The sequence below is a fragment of the Mesoplodon mirus genome (assembly GCF_964341445.2).
Source record: "Mesoplodon mirus genome assembly, chromosome: 17".
In the NCBI taxonomy this organism is placed as follows: domain Eukaryota; kingdom Metazoa; phylum Chordata; class Mammalia; order Artiodactyla; family Ziphiidae; genus Mesoplodon; species Mesoplodon mirus.
The window spans coordinates 67,743,001-67,767,118 of NC_138993.1; the positions used below are offsets into that span (position 1 = coordinate 67,743,001).

The window sequence follows — 24,118 nt, forward strand, 5'->3', positions numbered from 1 at the left end:
CCAGAGGGGAAAAAGAGTGAACATCTGCAAAGGAAAAACAATTAAGTTGGCCATGAAAGCTCAAAACATAATATTTTTAAATTGGTAGTGACAGAAATTAACTACTTACATAGAATCATGTACTCAGAGATGCTGTCCTTCAAAAATGAAGATGAAATACCTTTTTCAGACTAACAAAACCAGTTGACCACAAATAGACCTTCACTTGAAGGAATGTCTGTAGAAATACTTTAGCAGTGAATCAGTCTGTCAGACCTGAAGGAATTACTATAGAAATACTTTAGTAGAAAATAAATAACAATCCTAAAGAGAGATTTAGGAGGATTGGTGAAGAAATTCCAGGTAAATATTTTCTATATATAATAATAATGAGTCTAAATTTGGAGGTTAACAAAAGTGTATCAACAAAGAAAAAATAGATTTGATGAATAGTTTTGGATAAGAGGGGTGGCCATCTAGAAAAAAAATAAGGTAGATTCCAACTTTATTGCTTATATTGAAATGATTAATGATCTAAATGAAAATGTGAAACTATAAAATACTAGAATGTTAGTTTTTAAATCTTGTCTACTGCTTGCAAAGATAGACATTTGAGTGGGAATTTGGGGGAGGGATACAGATGTACCCTGGCTGAAATGTTAAGTGAGGAGGCTGAAAAAATACCAGGGACCAAATTTTGAAGGACTTCTAAGCTGTGCATTCTGAAGGTCATTGAGAAGCTGTTGAAGAATATTAAACAGCAGTGACATGGCCAGATTCATGTTTTAGGAAAATCGCTTTGAACATTATGTGGAGAATCGTTTGGAGCCGGGCAAGATGGGAGGCACAGAGACCAGTCAGGAGACTGTTAGAGAGTTCCCAGAGATCCGGGGTGGTGGCAGGGAAGAAGTCGGGAAGGGGGCAGATAGATACGGAGGGTGTTCAGGAGGTGGGGTGGAATGCTGATCGACCAGTTGACTGTGGAGAGGGTGGAAGAGGGAGAGAAGCCAGTGAATGACCCCACGTTTCTGGTCTGAACCACCTGATTAGTTAAAAGGATCTTTCTGGTTCTGTATTGAGAATCCACTGAATGGAGACAAGAGCAGAAACAGAGACTAGTTTAGTGCATTCCGTGAGAGCCAGGTGAGAAGGGATGGTTTGAACCAGGGGCTAGTGGCGGATCCTGTGGATATATTTTAGAGCTAGACCTGTAAGAACTGTTAAAGGATTGTATGTGAAGTGTGAAAAAAACAAAAGGAGGCATCAGGGATGACTCTTAAGGTTTGGGGGATTGAGCAACTGGAAGGATAGAGCTTCTGTCTACTGAGGGAGAGCGCAGGTAGAGCAGGTAGAGTCGGGGAGAGAGAGAATCAGTTCCACGGTGGATAATTCTGTTCAAGGTGTCCATTAAACAACCCAGTGGAGCTGTTGATTAGGCAGGTGTGTGTACGTGTGTCTGGAGATAGGGGAGCAGTTTGGGCTGGTGACACAAGCTTATTAATATTTTCACAGCCAAGCCTACTGTACAAGCAAAGTAGCTATGAGACCTAATACCATTTGCTTGTTTTGGAGATGAGTAAGTGTAGGTTATGAAGACCAATAGAGTATGACTTAAAATCGCCATCAAATTGGATCATAAAGCTTGACTTATTAGACTAGAACTAGGTATCACACTATCTTTGTATTTCTTTTTAAAGTTTCTCAGTAACTATATTTATAGACCTTAACACACAACATTCCTTTCAAAATAATTCAAGAAAGCTGTATAAAGCTCCATGAGTCAAGCTTTATACTTCAAAACTGAAATAAATATTAACATTTGTAAGGTTTTTTAAAAATTTCCATATCTGCATATTCAACAGTGAACAAACTGTCTAGTTTTCTTGGTGATACCACATGGCACTGAACCAATTTTATTCCCTTTTTAGGAGGATGCCCAGGAAGAATTTGGCTGGAAGCTAGTTCATGGTGATGTATTCCGTCCTCCCCGAAAAGGAATGCTGCTGTCAGTCTTCCTGGGATCAGGGACACAGATTTTAATTATGACTTTCGTGACTCTATGTAAGTGTTAAGTGAAAATTACAAAGTAGAAATTACTTTCTCTAAATAATTATTTGAAATCCAGTTTTCCTAAGTTGTAGCTAGGCCAGGTTGTTTCTGAGAGTCCTTTTGGTTCTCAGAATCTGTGTGCTTTGGCCATAAGTGACCTGGGGCAAGGTTAGCTGTGCCAGAAGTTGACTCTTCATGTCTCCCTCACAGCTGCGTAGAGACCAGGCCTTTGTTGTGGGAGCAGTGGAGCTGCAGATGACTAGATCCTCAAAGACCATCTGGGTCTGAGTCTGGGCGGCCTGGCAGCCGGGTCACGCAGGTTGACTATCCTGTCGCACCGAGCGTAAGATTTCTTGGCTTCCACTGAGAGAGAAAGGAGGAGGGGATGGGACAGGAAGCTCTTTGTACACCTTTCCATCTTGGCAGGAGTTAGGAAGCAAGACCTCTTTCTTTCTCTAGCAAAATGTTCAGGAAAGACCTTCCCACACAACAAGTCTCTCTTCCTCGTGCCACCTGAAAATCTTCAGAGATTTTATTAAGGTTTTGTCAATTAGGATAATCTTTCTCTTCTCTTTTTTAAAAAATAGAAATCCCTTAGAGGTATTCATCAGCTGCAGGAGTGGCTCTGAGACTATTCTCTGGAAATATATTAATGCCATGGTCTTTCAGTTTTCCTAGTTACAAGAGAAAAAAATGTTTATGAAAAGAATTTTCTGAATTATGCATTCGTTTCCCCATGTTTCCTTTATTGTTGCGTGCTACTGATGAACAGTAACGCATGAATGTTACTAGAAGAATTCAGAAACCACTGACTTTTCAATAATTTCTTTAGCAAACATTTGTTCTTATGTTTGATTGCATATTAAATACCTAATACTATAATCATTTTCTACTAGTAAAATTGTTCTAAGTTTTTATGATGCAATTAACCACATAAGTGTTTGGGAAGAGAATTATCAATGCCGGATGTCTGGCACCTGCATAAGTTTGGGGTTTACTGATTTGCACCTTTCGGCTCAGTTTGAAGACTAACTAGAACATATTTATCCACTAACAACTTAGATAAGGAGATGCAGGTGTGATGGGTGAGGCTAGCATTTGTCAGTATATTACACTGAAGAGTGTACGTTGGGAAAACGAGTCATGAAAGAGGTTTGGACACAGGCGATTGCACGGAATCCCCAGAGAGCTGAGGTGGCGTTAGAGCAGAATGGATGCTTGAGGGTGAAATTCTGCTTTAAAATTTTATTGAGAGCTGCCTTCTGCCGCTCTCCGATCTTCGCTGGGGTCAGCTAGACAGGGAACTTGTAAGGAAGGAACGTTTCAGAGAGCCTAGGTTAGAAAGTGATAGGGACTGTTTCCCTTTACTGCTCGAATATGGACTGTTTTGCTTCAGAACAATCCATTTCTCAGGCCTGGGAGGAACTGGGGGTGGGGGGTGCCCCTTAGCTGATGTTCCAGTAGACCGTCTAAAGTTACCCTGTCTGGTTTCCTGTCATCGATCGTGAGTTTCTCCTCTTCAGTTGGTGCTGATCAGAGGGTGTGCAATGGTGTGTGCTTGGCTGTGTGCACCCAGGGGAAACATGGGGAACTTTGGTGCTCCTGGGATTAGAAAGCCACCTGCCTCTGTTCTTGGATTTCTTCCTGAGAAAACCATAACTTCTGACTTGCAGTTTAAAGCTAGGAATTGCTATAAATATAAGATAGTACTTCTTTACCTATTAGTTGGGAGGGTTATTATATAGGGAAGAACAAATAAAACGAACTAGCTGAATAAGGGTAGGAACCAGAATTTCCCAAGTCATTGACCAAGCCCTTCAGTAACTTGTGTTCACAAAGCGAACAGTACTATGAAATCTGTTTTCCCCTGTTTGGTTCTTTGATTAGATTCTGTCTTATCTCTTTATGTTTTAATGTTACAAGGTTTTTTTTCACCCCAGAGGACTCAGTATTGTTTTTAAAAGGAACAAAAAGTGAGAATATTTTATACTGGGAATATTTTTTATTGATGTTAATTTTAAAAGCTGTACTTGAGGGCTTCCCTGGTGGCGCAGTGGTTGAGAGTCCGCCTGCCGATGCAGGGGACACGGGTTCGTGCCCCGATCCCGGAGGATCCCACATGCCGCGGAGCGGCTGGGCCCGCGGGCCATGGCCGCGGAGCCTGTGTGTCCGGAGCCTGTGCTCCGCAACGGGAGAGGCCACAGCAGTGAGAGGCCCGCGTACAGCAAAAAAAAAAAAAAAAAAAAAAAAAAAAAAAAAAAAAAAAAAAAAGCTGTACTTGAGTCTCAGAAGAGCTGAAAGCACTCATGAGCGTCCAGTGAGCCTCCGCTGATAACAGGAAAGGCGGGGTCTTATGGACCCTGACAGGAAACTTCCAAATTGGAGCTTGCTTTATGTGTGATCCTATAGATACAGTGCCTTAAATATTACTAAGTTTCAGTGTGGTTGCCTGGTAAGAGAGTGTATTTTCATGAAGTTGTATTTAGTTTATTGTTTAAAAAATGAGAGGGGTCTTCTGTCACTTCAAAGGAAACCATGATAAAATTCATAACTTTATTTTTTAGTTTTTGCTTGCCTGGGATTTTTGTCACCTGCCAACAGAGGAGCACTGATGACTTGTGCTGTGGTCTTATGGGTGCTGCTGGGCACTCCTGCAGGCTATGTCGCTGCCAGATTCTATAAGTGTAAGTAAAAGCCACCCTGCTGGGTGTTCAGATCAGGAGTCTAACCTGCTGCATTAGTTGTCTGAGCCTTTGTGTCTGGCAGTTGATGCTTTTTAAACAATATGTGTTATAGGTGTGTATCCTTATTTAATGAAGCTTGTGAAGTGGGTGACTGTCCCTAGATTTGCTCGTTCAGACATGCTTAAACAGTGGGTTAAATAAATGTGGGTGCTGCTTATCCATCATCCCGTCTCTCCTTCTTAAGTTTTGACATCACAGGTTTGGCTGAACAACTTAGATTTGCTACATTCATAGAAACATATTTAGACTAATAAAGGAAAAAGTATACGAGTATCACTGATTTATTCATTAAAACAAGTAGTATAGGGCTTCCCTGGTGGTGCAGTCGTTAAGAATCCACCTGCCAGTGCAGGGGACACAGGTTCGAGCCCTGGTCCAGGAAGATCCCACATGCTGCGGAGCAGCTAAGCCCGTGCGCCACAACTACTGACCCTGCGCGCCTGGAGACCATGCTCTCCAACAAGAGAAGCCACTGCAGTGAGAAGCCCGCTCACCGCAAGTAGAGGAAGCCCGCATGCAGCAATGAAGACCCAGTGCAGCCAAAAATAAATAAATTAAATAAATAAATAAATAAATAAATAAAACCAGTAGTATATACAGGAATACCTTATATGAGAGAGGTCGTACTTACATCAATTTAATATTTATAAAAGTAAACTGTACTTAAAGTAAATTAAGATCTCACTGTTTTAAAGAGCCCTGAAGTGAGTTACTTTTGTAGCATGATTTGTTGGATTCTCTTGTATTCTTGCTTTCCAGAAGTAAAATAAAGTTCAGTGAAGAAAAGAATCAGAGCCACAGAGTAAGGATGGGGATATGATTAGATGACTTAGAAAGCAGCTTTGCTGGGGTCAGTAAATGCCAGAGTTTGCCCTGCTTAGGAATCCTGTAGTCCTGTTGAGACGGTCCCATAGGTAATCTGTGAATTTAAACACCAGGGAGATGCTGACACAGGGCTAGGGTTGCCCAAGGTCTTCTGTTAGGAATAAGGTTTAGGGACTAACCCTAAAACACAGTAGGGTTACATAGGTGGCCTGAAGGTGTGGTTGGCTAGACTCAACCCCAAATAGAAATATTAGACTTTGCTAGATGCATAGAGTATGTGAAGTTCTATATTCATGTATGTGTGTGTGAGTGTGTTTAATTTCTGTGAATCTTGTCAGTGTTCTTTTTTTCTTTCATTCTTTACTAACAGACATAGGATTAGGGTGGTCAGATGTATTTTAACACATATGAGGTACGGTTGGACCCCTGCCTTCTCCCCCTTTCTCGCTGTTTCTGTGCACTGGGTTTCTTTGAGTTCCTCAGCCAGCCTGTGCACCTACCTTCCCACATGCAGTTCCCTCTACTTGAGTTCTGATCCGTACTCTCTGCCCGACAGACACACCTCCCCTTCATCGTCTCTCCGTCCTTCATTTCTCCTAGCCGCAGATTAAGTAGCATATTAATCAGGCAGAACATTCTGAGACACACTGTCACGTGGCCCTAGTCAAAAAATGCTTCATTTTATAGAAGCATTTTTAATGTTTAAAGAAATATATTGGGATTTTGAGTAGAGTTGTATTAAACCCAAAATTCATAATTTCACAATAGCCTATCGGTAATGCTGTGAATTCAAATCATATATATATACTTTGTTGTTTTCTTTTAGGGCAAGAGGTACTTAAACTTGCTTATAAATTGTTAAGACTTTTAAAAAAAATCAAAGCGGTTTTCAGATCTCAGCCAGTTTTATCTCCAACTTGTAAACTAGGAGCAGAGGAATATTTTCTTTTTGTTTTACTTTAGAGACTTAAGTTTTGTTTTTGTTCTTGTTTTTCGGTACGCGGGCCTCTCACTGTTGTGGCCTCTCCCGTTGCGGAGCACAGGCTCCGGACGCGCAGGCTCAGCGGCCATGGCTCACGGGCCCAGCCGCTCCGCGGCATGTGGGATCTTCCCGGACCGGGGCACGAACCCGCGTCCCCCTCATCGGCAGGCGGACTCCCAACCACTGCGCCACCAGGGAAGCCCGAGACTTAAGTTTTTAATTGTTTTTTTAAAGTGGGGAAAAAAATTAGAGTGGGGCAAAGCAGAGTAAAACGTCTGTAAGTAAATTTGTTCTGTCAAGTGGCCGTAACCCTTCTATACTCTTCTTGGTCACCTGATCCTACACACTGATCTCCCCACCGCCACCCACGGCCTACCTGAAACTCCAGTGCTGGAGGCATCCTGGAGACTCAGACCTACTATGGACATTGAAGTGTGTCGCATGTCAGGCTTGAGGGTTCCTAGTTTTATAAAAAATTCTGAAGCTGACCTCAAGATAAACGAGAATCTGCAGTGCACCCTTTTTCCATCTAGTCCCATTAATTAAAACTGGGTTAGAATTTAAGGGTTTGTTTTGTTTTGAAGTTAAAAAAAAAGATTAGAAAAGGAAAACTGGTTTGGATGACTTTCCTTTGACACTAAATTTATTTTATGCTGAAACAGTCTTTAGAGCAGGACTTATCCAGGCCAGTCCTGTTGTGATGTGCATCTCTGATTTGGATCATTTGATTAGGGAGTATTAGGACATTGCTAGTGTCATTTTCCAGGAATAGGCACCCAGTGCTGTCTGTTAATTTGTCCAGTACCAGACCTGAGGTATGGATATTTGGTTTGCTTTGAAGAAAAGTCTTTATGTTAATGCCACTTTTGTTTTCTTCTACAGCCTTTGGAGGTGAGAAGTGGAAAACAAATGTTTTATTAACATCATTTCTTTGTCCTGGGTAAGTGAATTTTCAATAATAACTTGCTTGACATAGTCATATTTTAGTTCCCAGAATTTCTGGCCTGTAAGTCTAACCTTTTCTGTCTCTGTGTACCCAAGAAAATGAATGTAATTTTTAAATAGTGAATATTTAATAAACATTTGCAGAATGGCAACTACATGTCTTATCTGGAAAGCGTACCTTTAGACATGAGAAATTTTATATTCCTTTTCTTAAAAGTCTGTTTCTTAGTCTGGCATATTGTCATGTAAGGCTGCATATAAAGTTTTTGACCTAATCACAGAAATGAATCTTCACCTGAAGATCGTTCAGGCAGGCATACATTTTTGGATTTTTATCATAAGTATAGCTACTTTTAAGCGTATTCCATTAATTAGATTAGAGTAACATATACCAAAAATGAAAAAGACAACCACCAGCATAAAAAAACAAAACATCTGTGGTGCTTTGGAAGATAGCCTCTGATATCAAGTATCTGATGTGTGTCTGGTCCTAGAAATAGAACCCAGTTTATCCCCCACTCACAGATTAATGGAGGGCGAGAACTGGCCTCTGAATAATCAGCAGCAATAAAGGAGGCCAAGGGTTAAATCTTGAAGCCAGGACTGTCCCATTTGCAGGCCAGAAATGAAAGAAGAGCTGGCATTTTTATACAGGATTGGGTTAAATAGTCTCAGATTTTCACCTCCATTGAAGATTCACACGCCTCTCAGCCATTCATGTTCTATTCAAATTCTTATGCTTTCCTCAAGCCATATCCTTTGTCTTCTTTCGCTCTGCTGTCAGTTGAAGAAGTGCCCCTCCTCACCAAGACCGTCAGCCACAATTTCCTTTGGCATCTTGCCTTTCAAACATCCCCCCAATCTCTGACATAATCCATTTCTCTCTTTCTCTGTGTTCTGGTCACGTGTTTCATCTCTTCCTACAAATATGCTTACGTTTCCCATATTCTAAAAAGAGCTTTCTGTAAGCATCTTCTCGTCTGCTGTCTTTATTTCTTTTCAATTTTCAACAAAATGCCTTGAAAAAATAGTCTATACTCCCTTACTCTGATTTTCTTAGCATATATTTACATTGTAAACCCACATAATCTTTTTCCCACATCACTTTAGTGAACTTCTCTCTAAGGTTACCAAAGATGTTCCCATTTTCAAATCTAGAAACCATTTTCCCTGTCTTTACCTCTTTACATTGTGTAACACTGGAATACCTTTTCCTCGAAACTCCTTCCTTTTTGCCTTCACGGAAATTATCCTATGCTAGTTTTTTACATCTCTGATCAAACCTTCTCTGATTTATCATCTTCATCCCACCCTTAAAAACAGGTGTTCACCAGGGGATGATGAGGTAAGTAGAGAGAAGAAGAGCCAAGCACCCACGTCCCCAGGGCAAAGGGAATTGGTGTTCGTCCAGGAAAAGGAGGACCATTTGATAACTATGAAATCAATTCATAAAATTCTTTTTATAAATAAGCACCTGCATATAATTATTGCGGTAGGCACAGCAAAATGGCATTTGATAATATTAAAGATTGTTTCCAGATTTAAAAAGAATTTAATGGAGAGAGAAATGCTCCCTTCTATTAATAAAAATCTCATCTCTGATTCAAAACCAACATCATTTAATGGTGAAACACCAGAGACATTTTCATAAATCACTTTTAAGGGCTTCAGTTATTTAAGTTCTAGTTACATTAAGACATGAAACAAAAAGAAAGGTGGAGATTACATTATTATTTATTGGTGACATAATTTGTATACAGAGAACATAAACAAATTTGAGCTATTAACTTGTAGAATTAGTAAAAGAGTTTGGCAAAATGGCTAGATATCAGCTAATATTTCAAGATTATGAATACCACCAGTAGCAAGTGAAACATCTTAATGGTAGTGGTAGTTGTGTGGGGAAAAGACTGTATTCACAGGAGTATTAGCAACAGAAAAACTTTGCAGCACCTGAAGTAACTTCTCAAAATAGGGACAGTCCATATGACAAGTCTACAAAGCTTGTTAGAGATACATACAAATTCACCATGTTACCTGATGAGAAGACCAAGTATTGCAAAGGCATTTGGAGAGGTCCTGTGGCTGCCAGGATAGAGAACACAGAAGTAGACCATGTATACACAGAAGCATGCTAGACGTGGCATCACGAACCAGAGGAACAATGTAAAATGATGCTGGAACAATTGATTGTCCACATGAAGGGAGAAAAATTCTCTTCTTACCTCACACACATGAAATCAGTTCCAGGTGGATTAAAACCTAAATGTAACGGGTGTAACAATTAGACAAAAATTTAGAAGAGTATTTTTACGAGTCCGGGTTAGGAAAGGCTTTCTTAAGTTACACAAAAGGTAAAGGAAAAAATTGACCATTTTGATAACATTAAAAACTGTGTGGGGGGGGCGGGTACACAGAAGTGATTATAGTATTATTACAGCCATGTTTTAAAAATGTACTCATAGAAGAATGACTGCAAGGGACGAAGTACACATATGTTTGGGTTCTTAAAAGTCATAAACTAGGAGAAAGGTATTTAACAAGGAGTTAGTTGCTGGAGTATATAAATAACTCACATATGTGACTTTGCAAAAGCCCTGCGACCCAAATGAAAAATGAGCGGTGAATATAACCAGCAAGTCACCAAAGGTAAAACCTAGAAAGCCAACAAACACAAGGATGCTCAGCTGCAGTTGTCAATAGGAAATGCAAATTAAAACAACAAAGTTAACAATCCCAAGCAGGATGAAAATATGGGAAGAGGTAAATTTCATAAGCTGCTGGTAGGAGTTTAGGTCAGGCAAAACCAATCTGAAGAGCAATTTGGCAGTTTCCACTAAAGTTTTAAATTCACATACCCTATGACTCAGCAGTTCCACTTTCCTTGTGTATAATACAGAAATCGTGATATTAACTACATATGATTGCTACTATATCATTTTGCTTCCACCTCAGGTTTTACCCAAACCTATTGTGTCTTTCAGGATTGTGTTTGCTGACTTCTTTATAATGAATCTGATTCTCTGGGGAGAAGGATCTTCAGCATCTATTCCTTTTGGGACATTGGTTGCCATATTGGCTCTTTGGTTCTGCATATCTGTGCCTCTAACATTTATTGGTGCATACTTTGGTTTTAAGAAGAATGTAAGTTTATAGGTGTTAACTTATTCAAATGAATCTCAACTGTGGAAATTAGCATATGCCACCTTAAAAGACATAGGTATCCAAAAGATACAAACTAGTCCTGTGGGATCTGGATTTCATAGAAAATTGATGACTTCCTAGTTTGATTGCAGTCATTCTTAAAATAGTACTCAGAAGAGTGTGGTAGAGAGAGGTTATGGATGTAAACTTAGATTTCAAAGTTTTGTAAGTAAATGGAAATGGAAACTAAAATGGATTAATAGGAAATGAAATGCTAATTTAAGCTAATGAAAAATTTGAATGTATTACATTAAAAATAAATTATTACTTTTTTTTAACCTAAAAAGTACATGCATTTTTTTCTTAGCCATAAGTGTTTCTAATCTATATCACTTAACTAAGTAAACTGGGTAAAACTGAGTATGGGTTAGGAAATGAAGCTGTAAGAAAAGTGACTATACAGTAAGAGTAGCAATTTTTTTAATATGTAGCTTTGGAATAAGTTTTGTATGCTTACCTGCTAATATTTGATTTTAAGAAATATTAGAATCAAGTCTCAGGCCCTCCCTCCCGTCTTTCGGCCTCCACCTCTGCTGCCCCCTTTCTCCCCTCACGCTAAGAGGAGAATGAGAATCCTTCAGTGTCCTCCTCTAACTCCACTTCACTATCTCTGCTCTCCTCTGAAAGTATCTCCACAAGGTTAAGAGAAATTACGTAGTGTAGTACACTTTGTGAGGGGACCTGGAAAAACCTTGGAAGAAACTTACCTACTTTGACTTTTAAGAGACTTCAGAGTCTCCACTGCACCTACCATGCCAGGCTACCAAAAGATTTTTCAGTTCTTTGGCATTTTGTTTAATTTATGACTTAAAGTCTATATAGCATAAGTAGTAAACTGATAATGGTTTAAAAATTTTTTTAATTACATAGATTAAATAAGTACTTAAAATTCTAAAAATATAAAAGTTGAAGAACGATTTAGTGGTTCTCTGCCTATATACACATATACCTACATGTAAAATAATCTAGTCCACAGGAGTATAATCTCAATGAGAATATCAAGTTTTAAATTTTGATATGTCATCACAAAAACTATAGAAGTATGTTTTTGAACTTTTTTTTACAAGGAAATGAATTTCTACATATGTACTCTTTTTTCCTCTTATGTAACTATGTTTAGGTACTTTAGGTTCCATTTGTTTTTATACTACCATGTAATGTGTTATGAAAGGGAGAATAGTTGAGAACATCACCAATAATTTAGGATTATAAAGCTTCATAGAGCCAATCATTATCTTCTTCGTGTTCTTAAGTCTTAGTAAAATTGAGCAATTTTAATAAAGATGACATTGTCCATCTCCAAAAAAAATACATTGACCACGGTTTCAGAACCAGCTGATTTCTTACAGCAAGTATGTAATTAAAAGGAAAAACTTAACTCTACCTTTTTATTAAGTACTATTTTCTGAGTACTGTATTATCTCCTCCTGTGTGTTTCTTACTTGTCTAAAGCCATTAGTCATTGGATCACTGCTGGAAACAGTGGTGGCTTGTTCCAGAAGACAGACTGAATATTGTACCTGATGGTATCTGGTTTGTTGCTTCTAAATACAAATGTCACTTGGATGACTCAGGTAGACTTGTATCGCCATTCGTGTCAGCATGGAAGCTGAGAAAAAGCAGGCAAATAATCTAGTACAGAGAAGAATTTTTTCCTTTCTGTACTAGATTATAGATACATAATTTTGAATCCTTTGTTTTGTTTTTTTTCTGAAGGCCATTGAACACCCAGTTCGAACCAATCAGATTCCACGTCAAATTCCTGAGCAGTCCTTCTACACAAAGCCGTTACCTGGTATTATCATGGGAGGGATTTTGCCCTTTGGGTGCATCTTTATACAGCTTTTCTTCATCCTGAATAGTATCTGGTAAGCTAAGGACTAAGTCAAGTCCTCTTATTCCCATTCCCATTATATGTAGTACTAGCTTTCTCTTTTTGTTTATATGGATTACTATTTATACCTTATAAATGTAAGCCATTCTCCAATTATCAGAAATCTTAAGAGATAAAAGGTTATTTTATCTTTTCAGTGTGAGAAAGAATAATTGTGATAAGTTATTATTAATCAAGTGCTTATTATTTCTTAATTCTCAGACCTTTAAAGTGGGTATTATCCCATTTTACAGAGGTGAAAATGAGATTTTGGAGGTTAAGTAATTTGCCTGTGTCACACAGCTACATTTTCTGTATGACAGAAAATTAACCTAAATCTCTCCAAATCTGTGCTCTTTAATAAGTCATCTGTAGTGCTTCAGAGGAGGTGCTCTGAACTCTTGATAGAGGGTATTCAAGCCAGCATTGGAGGAAGGGTTGAGCTAGACAACCTTCAGAGTCGTTTCTTGGGCATTCCCTGGTGGTCCAGTGGTTAGGACTCTGCACTTTCACTGCTGAGGGCCCAGGGAACTGAGATCCCACAAGCCGCATGGCACAGCCAAAGGCGGGGGGAAAGAATCACAAAGTCACTTCTTATCCCAAGATCCCTTCATTCTCTGATTTCTTGTTCGAATGGGAAAGCACATAGTGGCAATTTTGAGCCTCACTGTTAGGGTGTGTACATTGCAGTATATCATGATCCTCATTTGATCGCATTGACATATGTTACAGGAAGTACCAAGGTTCCAGGTAGCATTGTCAGCACTCAGTTGGAGCTTTATAACGTGACTATAACTTGTCTTTCATTCCTGACTGTTAGTGTTTTTTCCAGATTCAACTGATTTTTACCGTGTATGATAAGAAACAGTATGTACCAAATGTCACCGTTCCTTAGTTTGGCTCTGCCTTCACACTAATTGTTCTGTCACATTTGTCTGACTCGCCAGTAGACAGACGGGCTAAGCGTATTTGAATAGATAAGAGCTTTAGGTCCTCCCTGTGGAGGGCAGAGTCCAATAGCACTGCCGCACCCTTCCTCCCCTTGCCCCGCCCCCACCCATCACTGTCTAAATCTGCGAGAATTTGTCTTTGATTAGTCGGGAGAAAAAGCAAACATTTTCAGTTCAAGAAAAATGAGAAGACGATTGTGTCATTTACCGTGTCAAAGAGAAAATATTTGCAGCTTCATCTTGACATGTTTGATTATAGGTCACACCAGATGTATTACATGTTTGGCTTCCTGTTCCTGGTCTTTATCATTTTGGTTATTACCTGTTCTGAAGCAACTATACTTCTTTGCTATTTCCACCTATGTGCAGAGGTATGTATTAGCAATATTCAATTACGTTAATTTGGGGACAGTATTTATAACTTTGGCATAAGGCCACTTTGAATACTATTACAGTAAGACCCCTACATACGAACGAGTTCTGTTCCAAGAGCGCGTTCATAAGCCCAGTTTGTTCACAAGTCCAACAAAGTTAGCCTAGGTACCCAACTAACAGTCGGCTATATAGTACTGTACTGTAATAGGTTTATAATACTTTTCACACAAATAATAGATAAAAAACAAACAGAAAAAATAAATCATTTTAAATCTTACAGTACAGCACCTTGAAAAGTACAGTAGTACGGTACAGCAATTGGGGTACAAGGGCTGGCATCGAGTGAACAGGCAAGAAGAGTTACTGACTGCAGGAGGGAGAGGAGGTAGGAGACGGTAGAGCTGAAGGATCGTCAGCAACAGGAGACGGAGGGCAAGCTGCAATGTCGCTCACGCCTGACGCTAATGGCTCAGGTGCTGGTTCCTTGCTGGAACCAGATGCACATTTGCATCTTGGAAAGTTCTCAACTTGAAGGTTCATATGTAGGGGGCTTAACTGTAATTGAAGTAATTTCTGTAAATATGTGTTACTAAGGTAGAAATTGACCTGTATTCCTAAATCGAACGTAACCTTCTTTAAGATTGAATTAAGATAGTATCCTAATTCAGTATATTTATTTATTTAGAGCTTAACTTTAAAATGTTAATTTCCTGAGAATAACACATTTTGCTGAATTTTTATTCTTTAACTGTGTGACTTTAAAATTAATATTCTTTTTTTGTGATACAGACACTTGTAGACTGAAAATTTAGTGAAAATAAACATTTTAAGTAGAAAAAATCTATTAAAACATTTCAGAGATTACATTGTTATGAGTTATATACTTGGCAACATGGTGATGTGTGTTGGTGTCCTTAGGTGACTTTTAAAGATTTAGATTGTGTTAAATCGTTCTTTTATAGTTGTTTTCTCTACAGGAGATAAAATCTGACTTTGTTAAACTTGAGACGCTTTTTTTAAAAATTGAGGTTAAGTTCACATAACATGAAATCAACCATTTTAAAGTGAACAATTCAGTGGCACTTACTACATATACAGTGTTGTGCACCCACTGTCTCTGTCTCAAAATATTTTCATCAACCCTAAATAAAATCCCGTACCCATTAAGTAGTTACTTCCTGTTCTTCTCTCCCCTTCAGACCCTGGCAACCACCAATCTGCTTCTGTCTCTGCAGATTTATCTGTTCTGGATATTTCATGTAAATGGAATCATACGTTATGTGTGACCTTTTGTGTCTGGCTTCCTTCACTTAGCAGAATGTTTTAAGGTTCATCACACTGTAGCATGTATCAGTGCTTCATTCCTGTTTATAGCCAAGTAATATTCCATTGCATAGATAGACGTACTCCAGTTTGTTTATTCATTCATTCATTGATGGACATTAGGTTTGTTTCCACCTTTTGGTTATTGTGAATAGTGCTGCTATGAACATTCGTGTACAAATACTTATTTGGGTACCTGTTTCCAGTTCTTTGGGGTATATATGTTGGAGTGGTATTGCTGAGTCATACGGTCATTCTTTGTTTAACTTTTTGAGGAACCATCAAACTGTTTTTTCCACAGTGGCTGCACCATTTTACATTCCTACTAGCAACGCACAAGTGTTCCAGTTTCTCTACATCCTTGCCAATACCTGCTATTTTCTGGGTTTTTAAAGTATAGCCATCCTAGAAGGTGTGAAGTGGTATCTCACTGTGGTTTTGATTTTCATTTCCCCAATGACTAATGATGATGAGCATATTTTCTTGGGTATCTTGTTTGGTGAAATGTCTAATTCCTTTGCCCATTTGTAAGTTGGGTTGTTTATCTTTTTGTTTAATTGTTAAAGGTCTTTCTATATTCTGGATACTAGACCTTTATCAGATATATGATTTGTAAATTTTTTCTCCCATTCTGTAGGCTGTCTTTTCACTTTCTTAATGATGTCTTTTGCACCAAACTTTTAATTTTGAGGGTCTGATTTATCTATTTTTTTCTTTTGTTTCTAAGAATTCATTGCTTAAATCTAAGGTCATGAAGATTTACCCCCATGTTTTCTTCCAAGTGTATAGTTTTAGGTCATTGATCCATTTTGAATTAATTTTTGTATGTGGTATTAGTTAGGGGTCCAACTTCATTCTTTTGCATGTGGCTATCCAGTTTTCCCAGCACCTTTTGTTGAAGAAATCATTCTTTCCTCATTAAATGGCCTTGGCAACCTTGTTGAAAATACATTGGCCCATAGATGTGTGGGTTTATTTCTGGAGTCTCAATTCTGTTCCAGTGGTATATATGCTGTTTCTATGCCAACACCACACTGTTGTGATTACCATGGCTTCGTATTAAGTTTTGAAATTGGGAAGGGTAAGTCTTCCAACCTTGTTCTTCTTTTTGAAGATTATTTTGGCTCTTTAGGGCCCTTTGCAATTTCCTTTGACTCTGAGGATTGGCTTTTTCATTTTTGCTAAGAAGTTGTTGGAATTTTAATAGGGATTGCATTGAATCTGTAGGTTGCTTTGGAGAGTGTTGCCATTTTAACAATATTAAGTCTTCTAATCCATGAAAACAGATGGCTTTCCATTTATTTAAATCATCTTTAATTTTTTTTTTAGCAGTGTTTTGTAGTTTTCAGTGTACAAGTCTTTCACCTCCTTGGTTAAATTTATTCCTAGGTAATTTTTTCTTTTGGATGCTGTTGTAAATGGAATAATTTTTTAAACTTCCTTTTCTGGATTGTTCATTGTCAGTATATGAAAACACTGATTTTCATGTTGATCTTGTACCCTGCAACTTTGCTGAGTTCATTTATTAGTTGTAGTAGTTTTCGTGTGTGGATTCTTTAGGATTTTCTGATCTTGGTGTGCTTTTGAAATATATATATATATTTTACATATTCCAAAGGGTAAGATAGTGAAGTATCTTTTAGAAGATCTCCTGCTAAGCTGTAAGCCACTTTATATAGAAGTAAGAGAAGCTGTATTTAAAAACCTACCTTGTATAAATTGTTAGTAATAACTAAAAATGGGTTTCAACCAGGTTTTTTTTTTTGAGGATAATCTTCTTCCTAATATAGAGATGACTAGACTATAAGTAATAACTAATTTTGAATTATGTAACTAAGCTCTTCCTATATTTCTTTTCTTTTTGGGAAACATACATTTTAAAATATAGCCTAATGCTTCATTATTCATAAACCGTTTAAGATTTTTCTAAACGTTTTTAGCCAGTCTTTAAGTAGTTCCATCAAAAGTAGAGGATGCTTCTCAGCACCTTTAGTGAGGAGGGAAATTGGCAAAGTTCAGTGTGAGAAAGAGACTGGAACCAATAGCAAAAATTAGGTTTGGGGTGCTATTTCATTTAGCTATGTTTGCTTTATAACTTTATTCTACTACATGTTATCTATTAATTGGAAAGTAATTCTTCATCTTTCATTTTTTTCTTTTCTACCCAGGATTATCATTGGCAATGGCGTTCATTCCTTACCAGTGGCTTTACTGCAGTTTATTTCTTAATATATGCAATACACTACTTCTTTTCAAAACTGCAAATCACAGGAACAGCAAGTACAATTCTGTACTTTGGTTATACCATGATAATGGTTTTGATCTTCTTTCTTTTTACAGGTAAGAATTAGAATGAGTTATTTTTAGTTAATAAGTTTTTAGGCAGATTACAATTATTTTAACTTGCATCCAAATTACAAGTTCTTAGGCAAATTACAATTACATGAAAGTTGTGCCTACTCAGTGCTCCTGTATTTAGTTTTGAGCGCAGCTAAGCATAGTGTGGTCTGCCTCCCTGTGAGGTGAGTATCAGTAAACCGAAGGTGAGAAAACAGAACCTAAGGGAGAAGACTAAACAGGGTCCATTGTTGTGCTGCAAGTACAGGGGCATCTCAACCAGTAGTTCTCAAGGTTTTCCCCTGTTAATCTCTTAATGGAACAGTCTTGCTTCTGCTCATTTCAGAAATAGCATGAAAAGCTCTAACTACCTAAGTTTAGGAGTAAGTAGAAATTGAGGCAGTGAAGTCAAAATGAGATTGAGAATAAATGATATCAAGAAAAGATAATCATAGGACATCCCTTATTCTAGAAGTTTTAAACTACAGGTTTATATCTCCACTTTAAAATCCAAGTACCTAATGGGATACAGTGTGCTTTATATTGGTATTTCTATGTGTATATCTTCTCTGTCCACCTAGATAAGTTTTCTGTATCTCAGAGCCCTGTGGGTGCTTGGTCAGCATTTGTGGAAGGGCTACACCAAAAAAAAAAAAAAAAAAAAAATTGGGGGGACCTTTCTTTGTCATAAAAAATGTACATCTAAAATTTTATCTAAGATTGTGTTGCATGCTATGTGAGGAAATACAGGAGTCAAAAAGAAAAAAACTTAAAAAAACAAAAATTTTTTTAAAGTTTTTATTTATTTTTGGCCGTACGGCATGTGGGATCTTAGTTCCCCGACCAGGGATCACACCAGTGCCCCCTGCATTGGAAGCACGGAGTAAACCACTGGACCTCCAGGGAAGTCCCAGAAAAAAACTTTCTAAAAATTAGAACTTTTCTATTTTTTACTCATCTGTTAACATTTAAGAAAATTAGGTAGAGTTTTGAAGTGTCCCTGTTGCTATGTCAGTATGTAACAAGCTTTAGGCACTTACATCAATTCTGTACTACAGGTCATTCATTGGTCAGACATAGTGGGGTAGGAGTTGGGGGGTGCATATCTTGATGCTATGTGATAGATTTAGGTCCATAGCCATAAGTCTTAATTAATAAATGTCTGTAAAACAGTCATAGCCTGTGAAACAAGGATTACTGTTTTTGTGCATCTGTAGTTGTGTCCATGCATGCATATATAGAGTAATTTATTCCTTGCTACACACAAAAAATAATGATCTTGGTGAGTGTCTTGTTGTTTTTCCAGGCATATGTTATAAAGATAATTTAACCATCACCTGAACTTTATTGTTCTTGATTTTTAAAGTGTCATATTTTTACTTACTTAGAGTAAAACACATTTTGTAATCTAAATTCTGGAGCCACATCAAATTGAATCAACCAGTTAAGCCAGTAACTTTTAGTGTATTTCACTTTGTGGAAAAGGTCCTCTACATAGGAGTGTTGAGCCCTTTCAGTGTCTTGCATTTTTCTAAAGTGGGGGCATCCATATTTATTTCAGGACTCTGAACTGACACCTTTTATTTAAGTCAGTCTATTATACAAGACAAAATAATTGTTCTGTCACATAAGGAAAGATGCCACTTTTAGTATGTACACTATATCTATTCAATATTAAGAAAAAAATAAAATACTAGAAGTATTTTGTTAAGAACAAAATAAACTTAACTTTCTTAGTTAACATATAAACATAAAAACATATAAACATATATTTATGTTTTCACCATTACTTTTCTGAAATTAACCCCAACCTCTTCCCAAGTCTTAATAATGACCCTTGGAATATCCAAAAGGTGTGTTTGTGTGTCCTCCAAAACACACACAGTATGCATGCCACGCACAGAGTAGGTACTCGGTACATGTATGATGTGAGAAGAATAACACTCATAACTTCTGTAGTAATGGCCCATGTATAGTCTCTTGACTTAGAAAATCTACTTTAATACTTTCTGTTTATATTGCATTTAAAACAATGGTGAAAACTGTTGGAACTTTAAAGATAAAACTTCCACAAGGGGCATGTATATATCTCCTTCTGTATTCTTCTGCACCCCTACCTATTGACTATTTCTCGGGGTAATCTTGGAAAAAAAGCTATGCCTCAACTTTAAAAATGTGTTAGTTTCACAATTTAGTATATATTCTCTTGCAAAACAGAGTCTCTGAATTTATGTTTAGTAAATCTAAGCATGGTATAGTTTAAAAGAATACTACACTTGAAGTCAGAAAAAGTGAATTTGAATTCTGGCCTTTCTTACCAGCCACAGGCCATTAGACAGTTATGTAACATAACCCCTTGGAGCCTCATTTTTGTCACCTGTCTAGCATTCAGATTTTTTGGAATCTAGAGGGATGAAAATAACTGAAAATTAAGGCATGTATTTTTTTAAGAATCATCTCATTTACTCTACATAACAGTCTATGGAGATAGGGCAGATAAAATTATCCCTCTTAAATAAGATAAAGAAATGGGCTTGGAGATTCCAGGTGTCTAATCCAAAGATGATACACACAGCTCATGACAGAGCTGCTCTGTCGTCCAGTACCACACCACCTCTCATTTCAGAGGGGGTGTGCCTTTGTTACTATTCTAATCATATCACTTTCAACACTTTGTAAAATCTTTTTGAGTTATTTTATTATAATTCTTTGAAAACTGATCATTCCCGCTAACTGTACTTAGAAAATATCCCCATTTAATTACTCTGTGAATCTGATATTCTGATATTTAAGCCATTCATATCATGTGTTGAATTAATTAAATGGCAGTTTTCCATTTTGTGATAAGAAAATATTCTTTCTGACTTACTTCACTCTGTATGACAGACTCTAGGTCCGTCCCCCTCACTACAAATAACTCAATTTCATTTCTTTTTTATGGATGAGTAATATTCCATTGTATATATGTGCCACATCTGCTTTATCCATTCATCTGTCAATGGGCATTTAGGCTGCTTCCATGACCTGGCTGTTGTAAATAGAATTGCAGTGAACATTGTGGTACATGTTTCTTTTTGAATTATGGTTTTCTCAGGGTATATGCCCAGTAGTGGTATTGCTGTGCTGGGTTGTACGGTAGTTCGGTTTTTAGTTTTTTAAGGAAGGGTGGGAGGGAGGTGCAAGAGGGAGGGGATATGGGGATATATGTATACATATAGCTGATTCACTTTGTTATTCAGCAGAAACTAGTGCAACATTGTAAAGTGATTATACTCCCAAAAAAGACGTGGGAAAAAAAAATGAAAATATTCTTAAATAGAAAAGTAAAATTGGCATCCTTTTCATCTTCAATTTTAGCCTTTTCCATGTAATAAGAAAAAGAATATATTACAGAAAGCTTTCAATAATCTTACAGCATAAAAAGTTTTTTCTATCAATTTCTGTAAGAAATTTGATTTGAATTAGTTCTGTATTTTTCAAAAAAAGTTCACGGATCTATGGTATATTCCTGTTAAGTAATGATTTATAGTTTTGTGGCTTTTTTTAAGGAACCAATCATTTTAAGCCTGTATTTTTGTGTAAATCATGAAGCTGCCTTTGAAAAAGGATTTATTTTTGTTTTTTCTTTTATAGGAACAATTGGCTTCTTTGCATGCTTTTGGTTTGTTACCAAAATATACAGTGTGGTGAAGGTTGACTGAAGAAGCCCCGTGTGTCCAGTTAAAACAGAAATAAATTAAATTCTTCATCAACAAAGACCTGTTTTTGTGACTACCTTGAGTTTTATCAGACTTACTGGCCTAGTAATCCTTCAGAAACAACATAATTCTAAATACAGCTCTCCCCATACACCTGTCTCCACAGAATGTATTATCAACACTAAAACATCTGTATTGTGATTTGATTAAGTATATATTCAGTTGTTTTCAGTGAAGAGCAAGTTTAAATATTATGTGCATTTGTAAATATAATAGCTGTAGAATGTTCAGTACTTCTAATGACAGAATAGAAGAGGCCATATTAAACAATACTGATGAAATACAGGACAGTTCATTGTAAATAGGATTTTCTAGGCTTGGTAGGTGGAAAGAATTATTTTTCTTTGAAGGAAGTAACTTTTTATGGTAATTTTGAAGGATAATTCGTATGATGTGTATTGGGGGGATGTGGCTTTTAAAAAAATCTTGTCTTGGTTGTAACTGTTCATGTCTTCTTTTCTGTGTTGACTTCATTATTCCCATGGTATTGGCCTTTTAAACTATGTGCCTCTGAGTCTTTCAATTTATAAAATTGTTATCTTAATAAATATTGTAAAAACGTCTTCATTGCATATTCATGGAGATTCTGTAAATACAAATCCATTTACCAATGGTGTTTTTAATGATTTATACTATTATGTCAGATTTTACTGATTTTTGCTAATGTAATACTTTCTGAGTTTTGAGCAAAATGAAATTCCAGTCTCCTGGGCTTTGTAACAAAAACTAAAATTTTTCACTATTAGGCAGTAACAGAAATTTTAATCATGCATATCTAGCCAGATAAATTATGTAAGTATAGTAGTTAATATGAGCCTTACTGCATTACCATTAAGAATTTCATATTTTTTACCTGTTTTTCAAAATACAGTATTTTTTATTTTTTTAAAAAATCAGTTTTTATGATCTGTACATTAATAATGTCTAGCAGTTCTTCTTCTTTATGATTACATTGTCTTAATTTGGATTTCCTAGAGTTAAGAAATAACCGTGTTGCAGCATGTTGACTGGGACTGTCTCATGTAAACTAAGCAGTAAACTAAGCAGGTGGGGCTGGGTTAGCCACACTGTGGAGAGTTCCCTGTTTCCTGCTTCAGCAGTGCTCGGGTGGAAGGAGCTGGGGACTCAGAATCCATCCCACGGTTCTGCCTCTGAGCCAGGGCCCTGCCACAGGGTCCCCTCTCAGTGGCCATCACCACCATGACTCCTCTGCCCTGGATGATGTGGCTTTGGGGAACTGGCCAACTCCTTGAGGAGGGACATGTTGAGAAACTGTTGAAGCTGCAGAACTGAGGTCACAGAACCTTCTCTCAGGACATCGAGAAAGCAGACGGTAAGGACTGGGAACACCTGAGCGCCGTGGGAAAGTGTGAATCAGTCACACTTCCAGTAGATTGCCCATCAGTAATTGCACAAACCAGCTGCCATCAAAAATAGACTCTCCCTCTCCCCCATTCATGTGACTTCCTTGAGACCCATTACATGAATTTATCAGAGAACTGGGCAGTCAACCTGTGCAGGATGGGGGCCCAGAAATCTGGTGTTTTTGACAAACACACCCTGGGAGGCAGTGACAACTGGAGCTGAGGTTCAGGCTGGCTTCCCTAGAGCTATGGGGATGGCTTTGGGCCATCACCAATGCAGTGTTGCATCGTTGGGTTACCTTTGACCATTCTAGCAGGAGTGCACCCACCTTTGTAAACCTGCTGTGTGTGTCCCTTCCAATATAAAGCCTTTGACTAAAGTATTCCCTTTCCATCCTCAGAATTCATAATAATATTTTCAGTACTGATGTTTGATAGTTCTATTATTGTCTTAAATATTACGCAAATTATTGTATAACTTTGCAGGCTTATCCTTCCAAATAGATCACACACTTCTCAAGGGCGGGAACCACTACTTGTATCATCTTCGGTTCAGGCCCACGGCATAACAGGGCTTTGCACGTCGTAGGCATATATTTGTCGTTTGAAACTAAGAATTTAAATAAGTGATACTGATTTTAAATTATTTGATATAATGACATAAAGACACTATTTCAATACTTTGTTTAGCTCTCAGATTCCAGAACGGGGGGTTTTGATGCTGTAAAATTTTGCATTTTAATGTGCTTCCAGCAACGTCGTCTTGTACACTTGTTCTGTGTTCACTGACAGTTGTTAAAACAAATCAGCACTGGCAGAGCTTGGCCAGCTTCTCTCTACACTTAGTTTGAACTGTTACCCGTGGAACCAGCTCAGACGCAAAGCTACAAAGAGGCTAATTGAAATCAGAATGCTGGGTCAGTTCTCCTTCAAACAAAACAGATGGCCCTCCCTGCCACACTTCTGTCAAATTTGGGGGGAAATGATTAAATGCATCTTTAACTCCCACACATGGTTACTCTGTTCCTCAAAGGAATTACACACAGCGACTAAAATGCGGGGGATGCAGGAGGGAGGGCTTTTTTAAGTAGCAGAGCGTGTTTCCCTTTATTTTGAAGGTTTAAGAAAAAGCACTTTAACAGGGGTAGTCTGTATTCACAGTTTCAGTTTAGATTCTGAATATTTAATTTTCACTTTAATTCAATTTTTTCTTTGGAATAGGTAATCCATGCACATGGTAAACAGTTCAGAATGGACAAGAGAATAGAGAGAAAAGTAAGTGCTTTCATCCTCAGTCACTGACTTTTCTCCCCTGGAGACATTGTTAACGGTTTCTTTCCAGAAACTGAAACTTCGTTTTTAATTTACCTACTTGAAACCTCTTTTTTGATTCCTATTTAACTGACAGTA

At 37.6% G+C, this 24,118-nt stretch overlaps 1 protein-coding gene across 1 annotated transcript in view; it reads left to right on the forward strand.

Moving 5' to 3' along the window:
- The window catches only part of TM9SF2 (transmembrane 9 superfamily member 2), a 56,592-nt gene extending 34,685 nt beyond the window's left edge, over positions 1-21,907 (forward strand). The window contains exons 10-17 of the mRNA XM_082602504.1: positions 1,908-2,040; positions 4,593-4,712; positions 7,462-7,519; positions 10,509-10,668; positions 12,445-12,596; positions 13,811-13,922; positions 17,418-17,589; positions 21,220-21,907. Coding sequence (XP_082458630.1) covers positions 1,908-2,040; positions 4,593-4,712; positions 7,462-7,519; positions 10,509-10,668; positions 12,445-12,596; positions 13,811-13,922; positions 17,418-17,589; positions 21,220-21,287 — 975 coding nt within the window. The 3' untranslated portion in view covers positions 21,288-21,907. The remainder of the gene's footprint in view (positions 1-1,907; positions 2,041-4,592; positions 4,713-7,461; positions 7,520-10,508; positions 10,669-12,444; positions 12,597-13,810; positions 13,923-17,417; positions 17,590-21,219) is intronic.
- The last annotated feature ends 2,211 nt before the right edge of the window (positions 21,908-24,118 follow it).